The sequence below is a fragment of the Neovison vison genome, chromosome 3 (assembly GCF_020171115.1).
Source record: "Neovison vison isolate M4711 chromosome 3, ASM_NN_V1, whole genome shotgun sequence".
Classification (NCBI taxonomy): Eukaryota; Metazoa; Chordata; class Mammalia; order Carnivora; family Mustelidae; genus Neogale; species Neogale vison.
In genome coordinates, this window is record NC_058093.1 from 228,826,154 (window position 1) to 228,841,397 (window position 15,244).

The 15,244-nt window shown below is 43.8% G+C and overlaps 1 protein-coding gene across 1 annotated transcript in view; it reads right to left on the reverse strand.

The window, feature by feature from the left end:
* The window catches only part of FBXW8 (F-box and WD repeat domain containing 8), a 123,106-nt gene that overhangs the window by 67,963 nt on the left and 39,899 nt on the right, over positions 1-15,244 (reverse strand). The window contains exon 5 of the mRNA XM_044244191.1: positions 5,800-5,957. Coding sequence (XP_044100126.1) covers positions 5,800-5,957 — 158 coding nt within the window. The remainder of the gene's footprint in view (positions 1-5,799; positions 5,958-15,244) is intronic.

Here is a 15,244-nt window from a genome sequence, read left to right on the forward strand (position 1 = left end):
CAGCACACAGAGACAACCGTTGGCTATTCCATCTCGGCTCCTGCATGCTAATATGCGCTGTGCCTGGTCTCTCCTCTCCACTTTGAGGGACAAACGAGAACTTCTTTGCACCTAAAAAGTGTGTAATCTCATTTCTCACCAAACAGTGAGTTTTCAAGATAAACTCTGTGAGCGGAGAGTGGGTTTCGAGTACACCGCCTTCCCTAATGCTGTGGCTCGGGGCCAGAGGCAGGCGAGCGTGGAGCAGATGGAGTCCTGGCAAGGTCCCCACTGTCCCTGCATTAGCAGCATCTGCTCATTACTCGGAACCTTCGCCTGCTTTATCTAATGCTCCAGGAAAAGCATTTTGATTTGATTCATTTCGGTACGGTAACGTGCAACACAATTAGTGGTAAAATCAAACTGGAGGATGGCCAGTGCTGACAATCGGAAACAAGGCAGAAGAAATATGAGGCCAGTGGGTTGGAATTCAAAAAATCACAACTGTGGATCACCTTGCCAAATCTCAACACCCCAGGTGGGTGTACAGTGTTCCTACTGGGCGAGGAGGCTAAAAAGGATGTAGGGATGACTTACTTTCTCCCAAAGCAGCTTCCGTCTCCCCTCTGGATCTGACTCCTTCTGTGGAGAATACGTGTGTAGACCATCAATGGGGCTTCAGTGACTAGAGAACTTCCCTCAGCACAGCCAGGGAGCTGAAGTTCATTAACTCATTTCATCATATTCTTCTCTTCTGTTGGGTACCGTCACAAATGTCGTACAGCAGACCCCACAAGGTACATTTCTTTCCTGCCATGTTTTGCCTAAGAAGTGCCTGTTTGCTGCTCCTGAAAAGGAGCAATATAAAATTGTGCATTTGATGTTTTCAATCTGTCTTTGCCTCAGAAGTAGCTACTCATGAATATGTTGGTATAAATATCACAGTTTCAATCTGTTAAAATGAAGTGAGACCAAAGACAATGACACCTGAGGTCTGGGAGAAAAATGAAAAGTTGTTGTGTATCCCAGAAATAGTAAAGCCCCAATCGGCTAGTAAAGCAAGCTCAGCGTGAGAAGAGAAGTAAAAATGCAAGAGTTCTCACCGAAGACATAATCCTAGACCCGAAATGAACTGGAGATACACGAATCGTGACATCAACAATGCCGCGGGACCCAGAAAGACAACGCCAACTTGATGGTATAAACGTAAGCAATCAGACAGAGCATAACACGCAGAAACAGACCTGAGTACCGAGAGAATCTCACATCTAAAAACTGATAAAAGATAGCACCTCGAGCCAGTGAGGTAGGGAGTGAGGGGCTTTCTAAGAAGAGAGGCTGGAAAAAATAGCCTCATATTCATATTTTATACTGTCACAGGATAAACTCTATATTGGTCAAGATTCAGGTGTGAAAAATAACCCATAGCTTGCTAGAAGAAAGAAGTACAAGTAGCAGGTACAAATATGAAAAAAAATCTTAAGCTAAGAGAAATATAAATTGAAACTACATTTGGATACCATTTCTAGTCTATCAAATTGACAACACCTCAAAGTCTAAAACACACTTTGCTGGCAAAAGTGTGATGAAATGGGCATACCAACATACCTTGCCGGTGAGCGTGCAAAATTGTAGAAACCCATCAGCATTTACCCTTGGATTCATAAATTTTATAGGAAACTACCATTCCTCTACTCACAAGAAATGTCCTACAGGTAAGGCTTATTGCTACCTTTTAATAGCAGAAGGTCTGAAACAACACAACTATTCCTCAGTAAGGGGCTGTGTAAGTTGAACCATGGTCCTTGTACACATGAATACCACGCAGGTATAAGGGGGAGAAAGGAGGCTGTTTTTCTATATACAGATAGGGACAAGCTTTCAAGACAGATAATTAAGTGAAAAAAGCCAACGTATGGAATAATGTAATTTGTGGTCTTTCATTTCAGAAAGGGGGAGAATACAAACATTCATATCTGCAACACAAATACTGGGAGGATAAAAAGAGAACTAAAATATATGGCTGCTTTAGAATGGAGTGGACAAAAATGGGTAAAAGCAAGACATCTTGGGGCACCTGGGTGGCTCAGGTGGTTAAGCATCTGCTTTTGGCTCAGGTCATGATCCCAAGTTTTGGGATAGAGCCCCCCGTATCAGGCTCCCTGCTCAGTGGGGTGTCTGCTTCTCCCTCTGCCACTCCCCATTTGTGCTATCAAATAAATAAAATCTCAAAAAAAAAAAAAAAAGAGCAAGACTTCTCAATGGATAACCATTTCTATTAGTTTGATCTTACAGCCCTAAAAATGTAGTACTTAGTCAAAAACATTAAATTACAGAACAAAGCCCACTCAATTATAGATTTCAAAAATCAAAATTACATACATCTCCAACTTCCATCCAGAAAAATAAATCATAACAAAGTCCACTGAAGAATAACTGACCAACTGAAAAAAAAATTTTTAAATAGGTATGGCAAGACTATTTCCCTTTCTAGTCAGAAAAGATAACCCAGAGAAAAATGAGAACAGACAGGAACCAGCAATTTGCAGAGAAACAGAAAAAAAAAAAAAGACAATGAAAAGGTGTTCATATGTCCATATAAAGAAAGTAAAACAAAGGCAAGAGTGCAATGTCTTTTCCACCTATCAGACCTGCATGAGGAAGCCACTGCTCTCATACATATGGTGGTACGACCATTCACTGGAAGAACCTTTGTGGAGGGCAATTTGGTGATATTTATCAAAACATAAAGCATGTGTAGCTTCCAACCCAGTTATTACTAGCAATTTACCCCATAGCTACATTTGCACGAGTCCATTGTGGTATTTGAGGATACTGCTCGCAGCACTGTTTTTAGTAACAAAAATAAACCATCAAAGTGTATAAACCATCAAAGTGTGCATCATTAAGGGCTCTAATTATAAATATAGCCACATTGTGCCATTGTACTCAGCCTGAAAAAAAAAATAAGGTTTACCTATAAGTGCCAACAGGGAAAGATACCAAGATGTGTCATTACGTTAAAAACAAAACAAGGGCAAGTTGCAGAGAAGTACGTAGCACAGGATCCGTGTCTAAGATGTACAAGGGGAGGGACCAAGGTAGGATGCAAGGGAGGAGCAGTTGAGCTTTTTCGGGGGATATATTTTCTTTTACATTGTATATTATTTTTGTTCTTTTTGAATGTTAACTGTATTTTTTTAAATCAAGTTTTTTTGTTTGTTTGTTTTGTTTTTTGTCTTGTCAGAGAGAGTGAGCACAGGCAGACAGAGTGGCAGGCAGAGGCAGAGGGAGAAGCAGGCTTCCTGCTGAGCAAGGAGCCCGATGTGGGACTCGATCCCAGGACGCTGGGATCATGACCTGAGCTGAAGGCAGCCACTCAACCAACTGAGCCACCCAGGCGTCCCTTAAATCAAGTTTTAAAAATACATTTTGGCCATTATTTACCAAGTATTTGCTAAAGAGGGTATTTACCACAGATACAGACGTAGTGAAAAAAAGGGCCATATGTAACGCAACGTTCATAGCATCAATGCCCACAATAGCCAAACCGTGGAAAGAGCAGAGATGCCCTTCACAGATGAATGGATAAAGAAGATGTGGTCCATATATACAATGGAATATTACTCAGGCATCAGAAAGGATGAACACCCCACTTTTGCATCAACATGGATGGGACTGGAGGAGATTATGCTGAGTGAAATAAGTTAAGCAGAGCATCATCATATGGTTTCACTTACTTGTAGAAAATAAGGAATAACATGGAGGACATTAGGAGAAGGAAGGGAAAAGTGAAAGAGGGGAAATCGGAGGGGGAGACAAACCATTAGAGACTGTGGACTCCAAGAAACAAATTGAGGGTTTTTGGGGGGTGGGGGATGGGTGAGCCTGGTGGTGGGTATTAAGGAGGGCACATATTGCATGGAGCACTGGGTGTTGTATGTAAACAGTGAATCTTGGAACACTACATCAAAAACTAATGTACTGGGGCACCCTGGGTGGCTCAGTGGGTTAAGCCTCTGCCTTCAGCTCAGGTCGTGATCCCAGGGTCCTGGGATCGAGCACCACTTCGGGCTCTCTGCTCAGCGGGGAGACTGCTTCCCTTCCTCTCTGACTGCCTCTCTGCATACTTGTGATCTCATACTTGTCAAATAAATAAATAAAATCTTTAAAACAACAACAACAAAAAACCCCTAATGTACTATATGGTGACTAACATAATAAAAACAACAACAACAACAAAAAAACCCCAAAGAAGGTAGTTTCTGTCTCCCATCTGCATGGTTTCCCGAGGCTTCTGTGCAGCAACAGGGACGAGGGGGACGAAGACACTTCTGACCAATGATGGGAAACTGGCAGCACACTAGCCCATCTCCTCAAGCTGGGTTTTCAAGCTCCCAAGATAGGAGACATGGGGATGCCGATCAACCAGGCGCACATCTCTGCAGGTTTCTCTGTGTTTAGTAGCAGATAAAGTGTGCATCCCAACCCCAGGGGGCCTGGGACACACAGTCACACTTCTGGATTCACTACTGGACTCACAGCTCAGCCTCAAGCAAATCACCTAGCTGGCCTCTTTGGGCTCCAGTTTCCCCATCTGAAGAAGAACGTGTGCGTGTGCACAGGCATGTGTGGCTGAGGAAGGCTAGGAGAGGATGCTAGAACTGTAGGATTCTAATTGTACTACAGCCTCTGCATACTCATTTTTTAGAGAAACAATGGTAATTTGGAAACACACTCAAGCCGATCTTATGTTACTTACCCAGGAGCTCAACAAACATACAGGAAATACTACATACCGCAGAAAGAGCTTAGCTGAATTTCTAGAAGCTGAAAAGAAAATCTATCAATGGAGTCCACTACCATCAAAACTCAAAGAATAGAGTTCATGTTGTTAAAGTAATATGTTGAAAGTAATATGTAAAGTAATACATTTCAAGATTTCAGCCCTCTTTTTAAGTGACATATAGATATAAAATTTCCCATTAGTTACTTTACTACAGTTTTGTCCATCTGAGCCAACCATGGACTCTGTGGTTGTTCCACTGACTCCCAATATTTCCAACAGTGACATGACATGAAGACTAACATTCCAAAATATTTGTGGTCCAACTCAGGCAAGTGGGGAAATCAAGCTTTTGGAGATTGCAAAGTCACAACATAATAGAACTTAGGAGCATAGGATATCATGGCCATCAAAATTATTATTCCTATTAGTTACAAGCTGACAGGTGTTTCATGACTTAGGTTAGTATAATTTTAGGCTTTTCTTAACTAGTTCTGTAAGTCCATGGTTGTTCATACACAAAAATAACTCTATCAATCCCAAAGAGACAATACATCACCATACATTATTTTGTATGGTATGTAAATGCCGGGAGAAGGTAGGCACTGACTTTTATTTTTCTCTTTCCGTGTTTGTCAACAGATTATCTGTCTATCCCCCCTTTTCCCAGTTCCCTTTGGACTGAGCAGAGACTAAAGGAAAAGTAGGCCAAGTATATTTAATATTTTATACCAAACAAGCTATTTGCTTAAGATAGCTTGGCCAGCCTCGTGTCTGGCACTGAAACCCAGCCCGCCAGTTCCAGTAGGAATTAAACACCAGTCTTACTGGGTGCTCTGCTCCATTGCCTACTAATGCATGGAAGGGTTATTGGCCAACTTCTTCACATAAAGGCAAGAGTGAGTGTATGTGTGTGAACATGTGTGTGTGCCCACGTGTATGTATGGAGGGATTACAGGGGGGAGCCGGCCACAGCTGCTTAATTTTTGTAAAGCTTTTTTTCCTTAATAGGGAGGAGGGTTGCGGTTACTTACCATCCTCATAAGCTGCTACCGCCAGCGAGCTGTTTATCCTCACAAAGGAGACATATGGCTGCATTCCAGGCTCGTCCTCCTCATACTCTGATTCCAGGAAAGGGGCTGTGTAGTCCCAGGTGCGGGTGTCCCACACCCTCACGTCCCCTGATGTATATCTGGAAAAGAAGAGCACACTTGGTTCCAAACGGGGACTGGAGAGTGGGGCCATGGTAGAGAAAACGGGGAGAACCTTAAAACAACAGAAGTAAGATTTGGTTGGTGGGCAGCCATTCTTGTAATGTTATTTAGAGGAGTAATTCCAACAGGAGAAAAGGTCACCTAGCTGACAGAAGGCTGTGAACACAGTTCATGCTCTCACACGGCACAAGGGTGACAATGAGAACACCGTACTACAAGATTTTGGCATCAAGATCTCCCTTACGCTATCATAACCAATCTACTGCCTTGCGTTATCCCAGCAAAGGGATCACTAGCAGAAATCTGTAGAGGCCAGAGTATTTACACACATACACAAAAGACAGACCAAGAGAGAAAAGCTAAGGACTAATGGTCTTACAGGCACGAGCTTTCTAATGCCTCATCCATGCATCAGATTTGACTGATTAAAGTCCCTAAAGACTAATTGATTTGCTGAAACAATTAAATCTTGCCTTTAGCAGCCAGACAATGCTGCCTTCTCATGAAAAGCTCTTGCCGAAATGCATGACACTCCCCGGTTTTGCCCACTTAGAAAATAGGAGCACTCACTCTCTCCTATTACTACTGCCACTCCAACAAATGACTCTCTCCATCAAAGCCAAGACAGGGCCAGAACCTGCTCAGACATGAGGCCCCTCAGACACGAGGATAATGGAATGGCCAGATGACGAGGTGGTGTGCTGTCTGCCATCGAAGTATTTATGCTAAGTTCCTTACATCTGCTACAGAGAGCTTGGTTCAACATGTAAATCAGCTAACCATGGGGAGGCATGTTAGAAAGGCTTTAAGAGTCTAATGATGTACCCCACAAACACAAAGACAGGCACATGTCTTTAAGCAGGTTCACAGTCTTCTAGACACCCTGGCCATAGTTCCTTCAGTGTTTCTTAGATCCCACATAAAAACCATAAAGACTCAAGATAATCTCTGAGATGAATTCAACTACTGAAATCTATCACATGATGTATCTATCAAGCAGTTACAGATCAATCTCTCATGCGAGATTTGTTAATAAAGAAACTAAGAGGGACCCCTGGGTGGCTCAGTCAGTTAAGCGTCTGGCTTTGGCTCAGGTCCTGGAATCGAGCCCCACATTGGGTTTCCTGCTCAGCAGGGAGACTGCATCTCCCTCTGTCCCTCCCCCTGCTCATGGGCACACTCTCTCAAATAAGTAAAATCGTTAAAAATATATATATGTAAAGAAACAACTAAGAACATTCTGATAAAGGAGTGCTTCTTTTACTGAATATAGCAGTAATTCCCTCAAATTATTGATGGTAAATATATACATTATGTGATTCAAAGATGATTCTGTCACATAAATTCCCTCAGTTGGAAAATTCGGCTCTCGCCCCACAGGACGATGCCCGGGGAGTGCGCCTCTGATGTAAAGAGCCAGCGAGAGAGACACGCTTTCAAAAATTGGGCTGAAGGAAATCCGCATGACGACTGATCCCCCAGTAAATAGGAACGCTCACTCCATGAGTGTTGTTAAGCCTGGCGATGCCCAAGTAAGGGTGGATATTGATATTACCATGGCCAAAGCATGGCCTCTGGCTCCCAGGTCCTCCAGGCAGCATTCCAGATCACCCTTCTTAATGAGGAACCCTATACAAGAACACACACCACTATGCCAAATCTACCAGGCTCACCCTGACACCCCAGAAAAGAACTCAGGTATTCCCTGGACTAAGGCCATTTGCTTAGCTACAGAGACAGTGAACAAAGATAACACGTTTGAATGTCTAGACTGTGCATGATTAGATTCTTAAGCTCTACATGAAAGGAAGGAGTCATTTCAGAAAAGAAAGGTGAGACAGACTGCGACACCATCAGAAATAGAGATAAGGAGTGAAAGGAAGACACAGAAAGCAAATGTAGGGGTCCGAGAACTCCGGGACTTGGAAACGTACTTCCTTTCCTTTGATGCCTGGTACAGCGGCCGCACACACAGTCTCTCAGGGCCCTTTGTGCACACCATCGGGGCCCCCGTGGCCAGCAGAGGGGTACAGAGGAGAGCATGTCAGGGTCTAAGCTCCAGCCCTAAAGCCGCTTTACAAAGTTCTGAGGCAAAACAACAAAACCAGAACCTGATGAACTGCCGGCCCACACATAACAGAGAGCCCCTGTGAGATTCAGCTGCCACTCACTCTCCTCACTGGCAGGGCTGCCACAGAGAAGAGCTCTCTGTTCATGTCTAACGGGTCCTCACAGGGCTTTTCCTCCACAGAAATGTTGTCCCCCTGACCCTGAGATGCCACAGGTCTAGAATTAAACCCGTGTTCTCCTCAAAAGGCTTCAGTTCACCACAAACTAGCCCACTGCTAAAATCCTTCCTTTCCTCAGTGACAACATCAGTCCTAGTCCCTGGTACAAAACTGAGCCAAGCATGTGCGCGCACACACACACACACACACACACACACACACACACACACACCCTGGCCCCACCCACACTGCCCAAGGTGTTCTGGTGGCCACGCCCTCTCCATTTCCATCCCCAGGGATGCTGCCCCCATCCAAACCGCTCAATGCCTCAGGGCCCCTTAGTCCCAAGCCTCGCCCACCCCATCAGCCCTGCATAAGCCAAGCCCTCAAGAAGTACTTGATGACACAAATCATCATTTTTCCTTCCTCTCTTCCCCTTCCCACTGGACCATGTCTCCCTGTAATCTAGCCTACACCACAGCAGCCTAGACTTTTCTCTCACAGCAACGGTCTGTCCAGATCCCCAAGAACCCATCAGCTTCTAAGGTCAGGGGCTGGGTCTTGCTCATAGCTATGAGCCCAACACTAGAAGTCCTGAGTCAGACTAGAATAGCACTTGACGCTTAGAAAGCCCTCTAGCTACTCATGCCTTAATGTCTTATTGATGACATTTTAATTACTGGGCCTAGCACAGAGATCCCTCCACACGCTAGCTTCTCTCCCAGGTCTCACTGGTCTTCCTTAGCATGAGCCTGTCTCCGGACAAGTCTGCCGTTCCTGGCTTCCATGTACTCTGACTGCAGCACCTTTGCTCACATCATCCACTTTTCCAGAGTGTTTTCCCTCCTGCCAACCCAGCCCAGTGGATCCCAACGTTGGCTGCGCGTGAGAATCACCTGGGATGTTTTCCAAATTCCTGATATTCAAAGTACACCCAGACCACTGAAGTCGGACCCTGGGAGTGGAGCCAGGCATCGGTGTTTCCAGCGGTTAAGCAAGACTGAGAACCACTGACCTAGCAGAAGCCTACCGACTGCTCAATGTTTAGCACAGACCCTCTTCCTCCATGAAGCCTTCTCTGGTTCAACTACACTGTATCAACTGCTCTGTATCTGAAGAAATGGTGTTCATTACCTGCCACATCTCCACTTGATGCTCAGGTCCTGAAGAAGGCCACATCTCAATGCTCTATCTCTATCACAGTGCCTTACACACAGCTAACACACAGGGACTGGGAGGAGGTATCCATGAGTAACAACTCGACTGGTAGTACTGGCGCCTCCTTTGACTTCTACTGCCCACCTTCCACTGCTAATGATCAGCGAGACACTCGGAACACACACATCGAGAGGTGTTAAACTCCTTGCATTTACTTCCAAAATGATTAAAATATGTATAAAAGCATAGGCTAAGCTAATATTATTTTGATAAAGAAGAACACTTTCAAAGATAGCCATTTAAATTAACTCCACTCTTCATGGCCAAAGAGCAGGAGAAGAGCATAATGCAAATGACTCAGGAGGCAAAATATAAAAGAGTCCATGTTCTCTTTTTTAAGGGAACAAATAATATCGGCTCAGCAGGTACCACGTGATGACTCAGCGCCAGACTCTAGAATCGAAGGCAAGTGAGAGCAGCCATAGCAGTGGAGATCAGACTCTGTGCTAATGAACTTGTGCTAAAGAAACAGACATTTTCAGGAGGGTAAAACGATGGTTGGAGCAGAGGGAACCGGACCAAACCCTAAATGTGATCTAAAAGTGCTTAACAACATTGGCGAGGAGAAGCAAGAACAGATATTGAAGGGAGGTAGGAAAAAAAGCTGATTTTTCTCCAGAGCTCCAGATGTCTTTATCGCTGCCTAATGACAATTACACTCAACCAATTAAGACGCCACTATGACAGTTGCATTGTCAGTAAGCCTTTGGACCCCAATGTTGATGGCTCTCTAATTAGTGTCTGTGCAAAGTACAACGGCAACTAATATATTAGCTGCTGTGAGAGCACTAAAGAAAAACACAAGGAATAAGAAGCCTGTTTCAGATGACTGAGGATGTCCCAGTCCAGAGCATGGACCAAAGAAACTGTACGCCTTCCCAATCTTTTTTACGCTTGGCAGGGTTACCTCCAAATAAATAGGTCAGAGACCACAGCTGATTTTTTGTTGAAAGAATGGGAATAGAGCCTCTCAAGCTCGGCACGCCAGAGCAATTGCCAATTTACAATGATTTACCACCAAAGAGCTTCCATTAACTACTAAGTTTCCACGAACAGACTACTCATTTGGACTAAGAGGCCCGAAGAAAAAGGAAGAAATGTTGTACGGCTAAAAGCAAAATAAAACAAGCCCCACCTTTAACCTTTCTGGTGGGGAGATGGAAGGGGGTGTTTACATTTTGCTTCCAGGTGCCTGAGCTTACTCGCTAAAAACTTTTTTTTTTTTTTTAAGGCTCTTCATGACAACCTTGGGAGTTGTTTTGATTTAGGAATGCTGTAAATAAGGTTAAGTGACTTACCCAAGGTCACAAAAAAAAAACATTTTAGTGGCACAGCTGGGATCAAAAGAGGTCCCCAGGCTTTCCTCAAACTGCTGCTTAGCCAGTAAGCCAGGCCGCCTCCTCAGATGACAGTGTCTTCAAACAAATATGGCTTTTAAGGACCATCCCCATTGAAGTGCAATATAAGGAATTTATCATTTTTAATACTGTGACTCAGGCTTGTAGGACACAGCCCGTGAACCTAGCCCATCAATTCTACTACTATCTCTAACTAGAAGGCAATAAGCCAACAAAAAAGGCTCATTATGCTGGCAAGGAGTGCGAGGCCAGGCAGATGCAAGGGTGCCTCCCATACGCACTTCACAGGTGACACGGGAGGATGTACAAAAAGGCTGATACAACTTCAGCATCTACAGAGCCATATTCATACAACCATCCCCAAACAAAATCACAATTCTATTCTGGCCAAGTGCTGACAACAGCCGAAAGGAGCCTCGTCATGAGGCCTCGGGCCAGGCCTAGCAAATGGTCTGTGTGTCAAATCCAGTACATCAACTGAGGCTGCCAGCAGCCCTGTGTTGAGAAGGATTCTGAAGCTGAATTCCAGCAGCGTACCAGAAAAGTAAATGCTGTGCTGAACTATTAATGCCTGCCCTTGGTTTGGGACTGAGGAGTTGCCACATGTAAGCAGGTTATTTGCATCCTTGCCCCATAAAACTCTACCTAGCCGGCTCCTCGTCATCCTTCCGGACTCAGCTGAGAAGTCACTTTCCAGGAGAACCCGGCCTGAGTGAGCCTGTACTGGGTGCCCTTCCCTAGGGTCTTACGGCAGACGCCTTGCTCCCCCCACCCTAGCATCTCCCAAGTTATTCTGTCACTGCTGGGGCTTGAACCCCTTGCTGCCTGGGAGCAAGGGAGGGGTCTGCAGCATTCGTCTGTGCTCAGTAAGAGTTCAATGAATGAATCTACCAGCTTAAATTCAGAGGACAAAACTGGTTTCAAGCCCACCAAGCAATTAGGCAGAGGCCCCCCAAAATGCAGCACCGCACATTTCAAGAACCATTTTTTGCCCTCACCATGCAGAGGCTTTAAGAACTATTTGCATGCTCCATACTTTATTTAGTAATAACCAAAGAATACAAATCAATGAAATCAAGAGTATTTACTGTTTTCTATGAAACATGACTGCGTAGTATTATGCAATTAACAAAATGAACTCAATCCCACAGTGCAGTCTTTCCGCAGAAAAGCTCTACTACAGACATCAAGTGCAGCTTAAGACGCAGCGATTGAAAAATAATGAACATCTTAATGGACCTTACGAGATACATGCACTACACACTTAAAACTCTTTTCCATACATCTTGGTTAATCACAATCAATAGAGTCAGAGTCAATGATGGTTATGCAGAGTTATTGTAGCTGGGGCCCTTCTCATTATTCCTTGGAGAACCAGAGATGGATAAATGCAGTCATGAGTTCACCAGTATTTATTAAGGGTATTCTAGAGCTCCTTCATTAAGGGTATAATAAATGTAATGCTCTCCTCCAGGCTCTTATCAATACCTTACCTCAGACTTATTTACCAGAAGAGCATGTATACCTCACGGCAGAAAATAAATTTTAAAAGTATTTTTAAAAAGAGGTCCCTAATGGGTAATGATCAAATTCCTTATGGCAAACAGTCCAATGTCATACTGAGCAGCAGTACAAAATCTATATATATAAACCAAGGCTGCTAGAAAACCATCAAGAGAAAAAGTTCTTAAAGAAGGAAAAAGATAGAAAGCATGTCCTTCCTAAGTGAGGTGACATCTGTCTAATACAACTTTGCCACCTGTCTCTATTTACAAAGCACGTTATCTTAAGAGCCTCAAAAGCAAGCCACAGGTATTAAACATTTTTATACATTCACCTGAAACTAGCCAACTATTAAACCCCTCAGTTCCGTCCTTGCCATCTTTAGCTCCTGGGTAGATTTTAAAATTTGGGGCAAATATACACAATTTCAGAGCAAAGTCATATTGTGGCAGGGTACATGGTCAATGAAAAGGCACATTTTTAATTACTAGGAAAAAGTGGTGGAAAAATGGCTAAAAGCATGGTATTTCAAGTTACTTTAGATGCAGGAACCATTATTTTCCTCCAGTTCTTAATCACAAATGAGAAAATTCCACTGGAAGTGCCAAGCAAACCAGAGACTCAGACATGAGGTTTTATGTACATATAAACCGGGAACCCAAAGCTTCGCTTGCAGCCTGCAGAAGCCTGGGTTGTGTGGACAAAGCTAACAAAGAGAAAAGCCAGAACAGCAGCCAGAAGTCACCTGGCTGCAGGAGGGAGGCGCCGGCACTCCTTTCACTGGTCTACTTGGGCATAACTGCCTCAAAGGGAACAGAGCCAGATGCAATGCACGAGACCAAATGGGACAATCATATTCTAAGGGAGATAAGAGTTGATATTTTGCAACATTAAATGATAATTTTCCTTCCAACCATTTCTGGCAGAGGAGAAACATTGGTACACGGTCACTGTTCCTTCCAGTAAAAGCGGAAACCAGACCTTAAAAAGGCAACATCACAGCAGCAGAAACCGAAGTAGAAATATTTAGGAGTGCTGAGAAAAACCTTGATGCAAAGAGGGTGCTTGTTATTTTTTAAATCAAAAGGGGGAGGAAAAGGTCCTCTAGTGTGACTAGAGAAGTATGCTCTCTTATGCAGACTGAAATGCTTTAGACTTACGAATCTTAAGTAAGGAGGGAGTTTATTGCAAACCACCACCATACTCCTGGGCAACTGATAAAAGCTTCTGGTGAGCTAATAGCTTAATGGTTAGCAAAGCTGGCACAAGGCCTCCAGTGAGCCCAGCTTGACCTTCTGGAAGCTTTACCTGAGACTCTCCCCTTCACTAGGTGGCAGTAAAGCAAGTCTACTTCTGGTGGATCATACCTAGACCTACAGCTCAGGTTTAGAATGTGGCCCTTCTGAACTCATGATGTCATCTGTTTTCAATGCTCTTAACTTCCAGAGTGCAACTGGGGACAAGAAGAACAGTCGCCGCATCACAAAACAGGACAGGCATGTTTTCAAGTGCTCATCTCTTCTGTTCTTTTAATGAGAAACATAATTTGAGAAACATTTCAAAATTCTCAGAGCTGTCATCACCCAAACAAACAAAAACAAAAACCACACTTCCTAATCACTTATTATCAACCAACTTTCCAGATAATCTCTCTTCTAAATACACGGAAAAGCATACACCCACCCTCACTGTGTTTCAGGAGGGTTACCCCATCACAGAGAAAATGCAGCTAGAGGCTGAACTCTGAGACAGACAGGGGGTTTCCAGTATGGACATCGGTGGCTTCTGAACACAAATTTTTCTCCGGTTAAAGAAATGAGAAATTTTGGCTGAAACAACAAAGTAAAGGTTGTGCCTGAATTACTCTGTCACGGTTGCGGGAACTTCTTATCTACCCAGCAAAGACAGCAACTGGGTTTTCTGGAATTTTGCACATCACTGCTAAGTGGCCAAGTGAGACCACAGAAAGGCAAGAAGGGCCACAGGAGGAGCCTGGGCAGGTCAAAGACGCAGTAAAGAGTCCCAGAAAGTGCACGGTCTCAGGAGTGTAAGGAGTTTTCATTCTGTACACACTTTCCTCAAAGTCTGAGTCCTGGGTCCAGTGTTAGGCTCCAAAGGTACAGAGATGCTCAATGCACCACCTCCATCATTTTAAGAAGGATAAAGTTAACAAGACCCAACACTGCCAACACGTGGAAGGCAATGGGCCAAGAAAAGCCACCAGTTTGCAAGCTCTGGTGATCTGAGAGACAGTGTAGCTTGGTGGAAGGCCTGGGATAGAAACCAGACTATAGGAGGTTAAGACACGAATGTGTCCCCTCTTATTTATCGCACTGACAGAAGGGAGGGAGGCAGAGTCAGGAGAGCAGGCTTGCGGGATGGTTTGGAGACTTCACACCAAAAAGTCAGACTGGAAGGAAGTTGAGAGTTATGAGGGCTTTTTAAAAATAATTTCTTAATCTGGAAAATATGAAAATTCATTCCCCTAAATCCAGTAATTCCACTAATGGGACTCTAGCCTAGAAAAATAATCACACTAAGGGATATAGAAAGATGTAGGACTCTTTATTCTACACATTTATATGCAATTTAAAGTTTCTATAGTTAGCAGGTTTTTAAAAAAAATTTTTTTTAATTTATGAGAGAGCAAGCGAGAGAGCCCATGAGTAAGGGGAGAGCGATAGGGAGAAGCAGACTCCCTGCAGAGCAGGGAGCAACACGTGGGGCTCTATCCCAGGAGCCTGAGATCATGACCTGGGCTGAAGGCTGACACCTAACTGACTGAGCCACACAGGGACCCCAATAAGCATGTGTTTATAATTTTTCAAGAAAACTGGCAGTACTAAAAAGGGGGGAAATCTGAAAACCCCTACATAAAATATACACATTAATAACAAGACACGGGAAATGACTTTAATGTCCAATACTAGAGGAATGATAAAAAAAAAAGACACATTG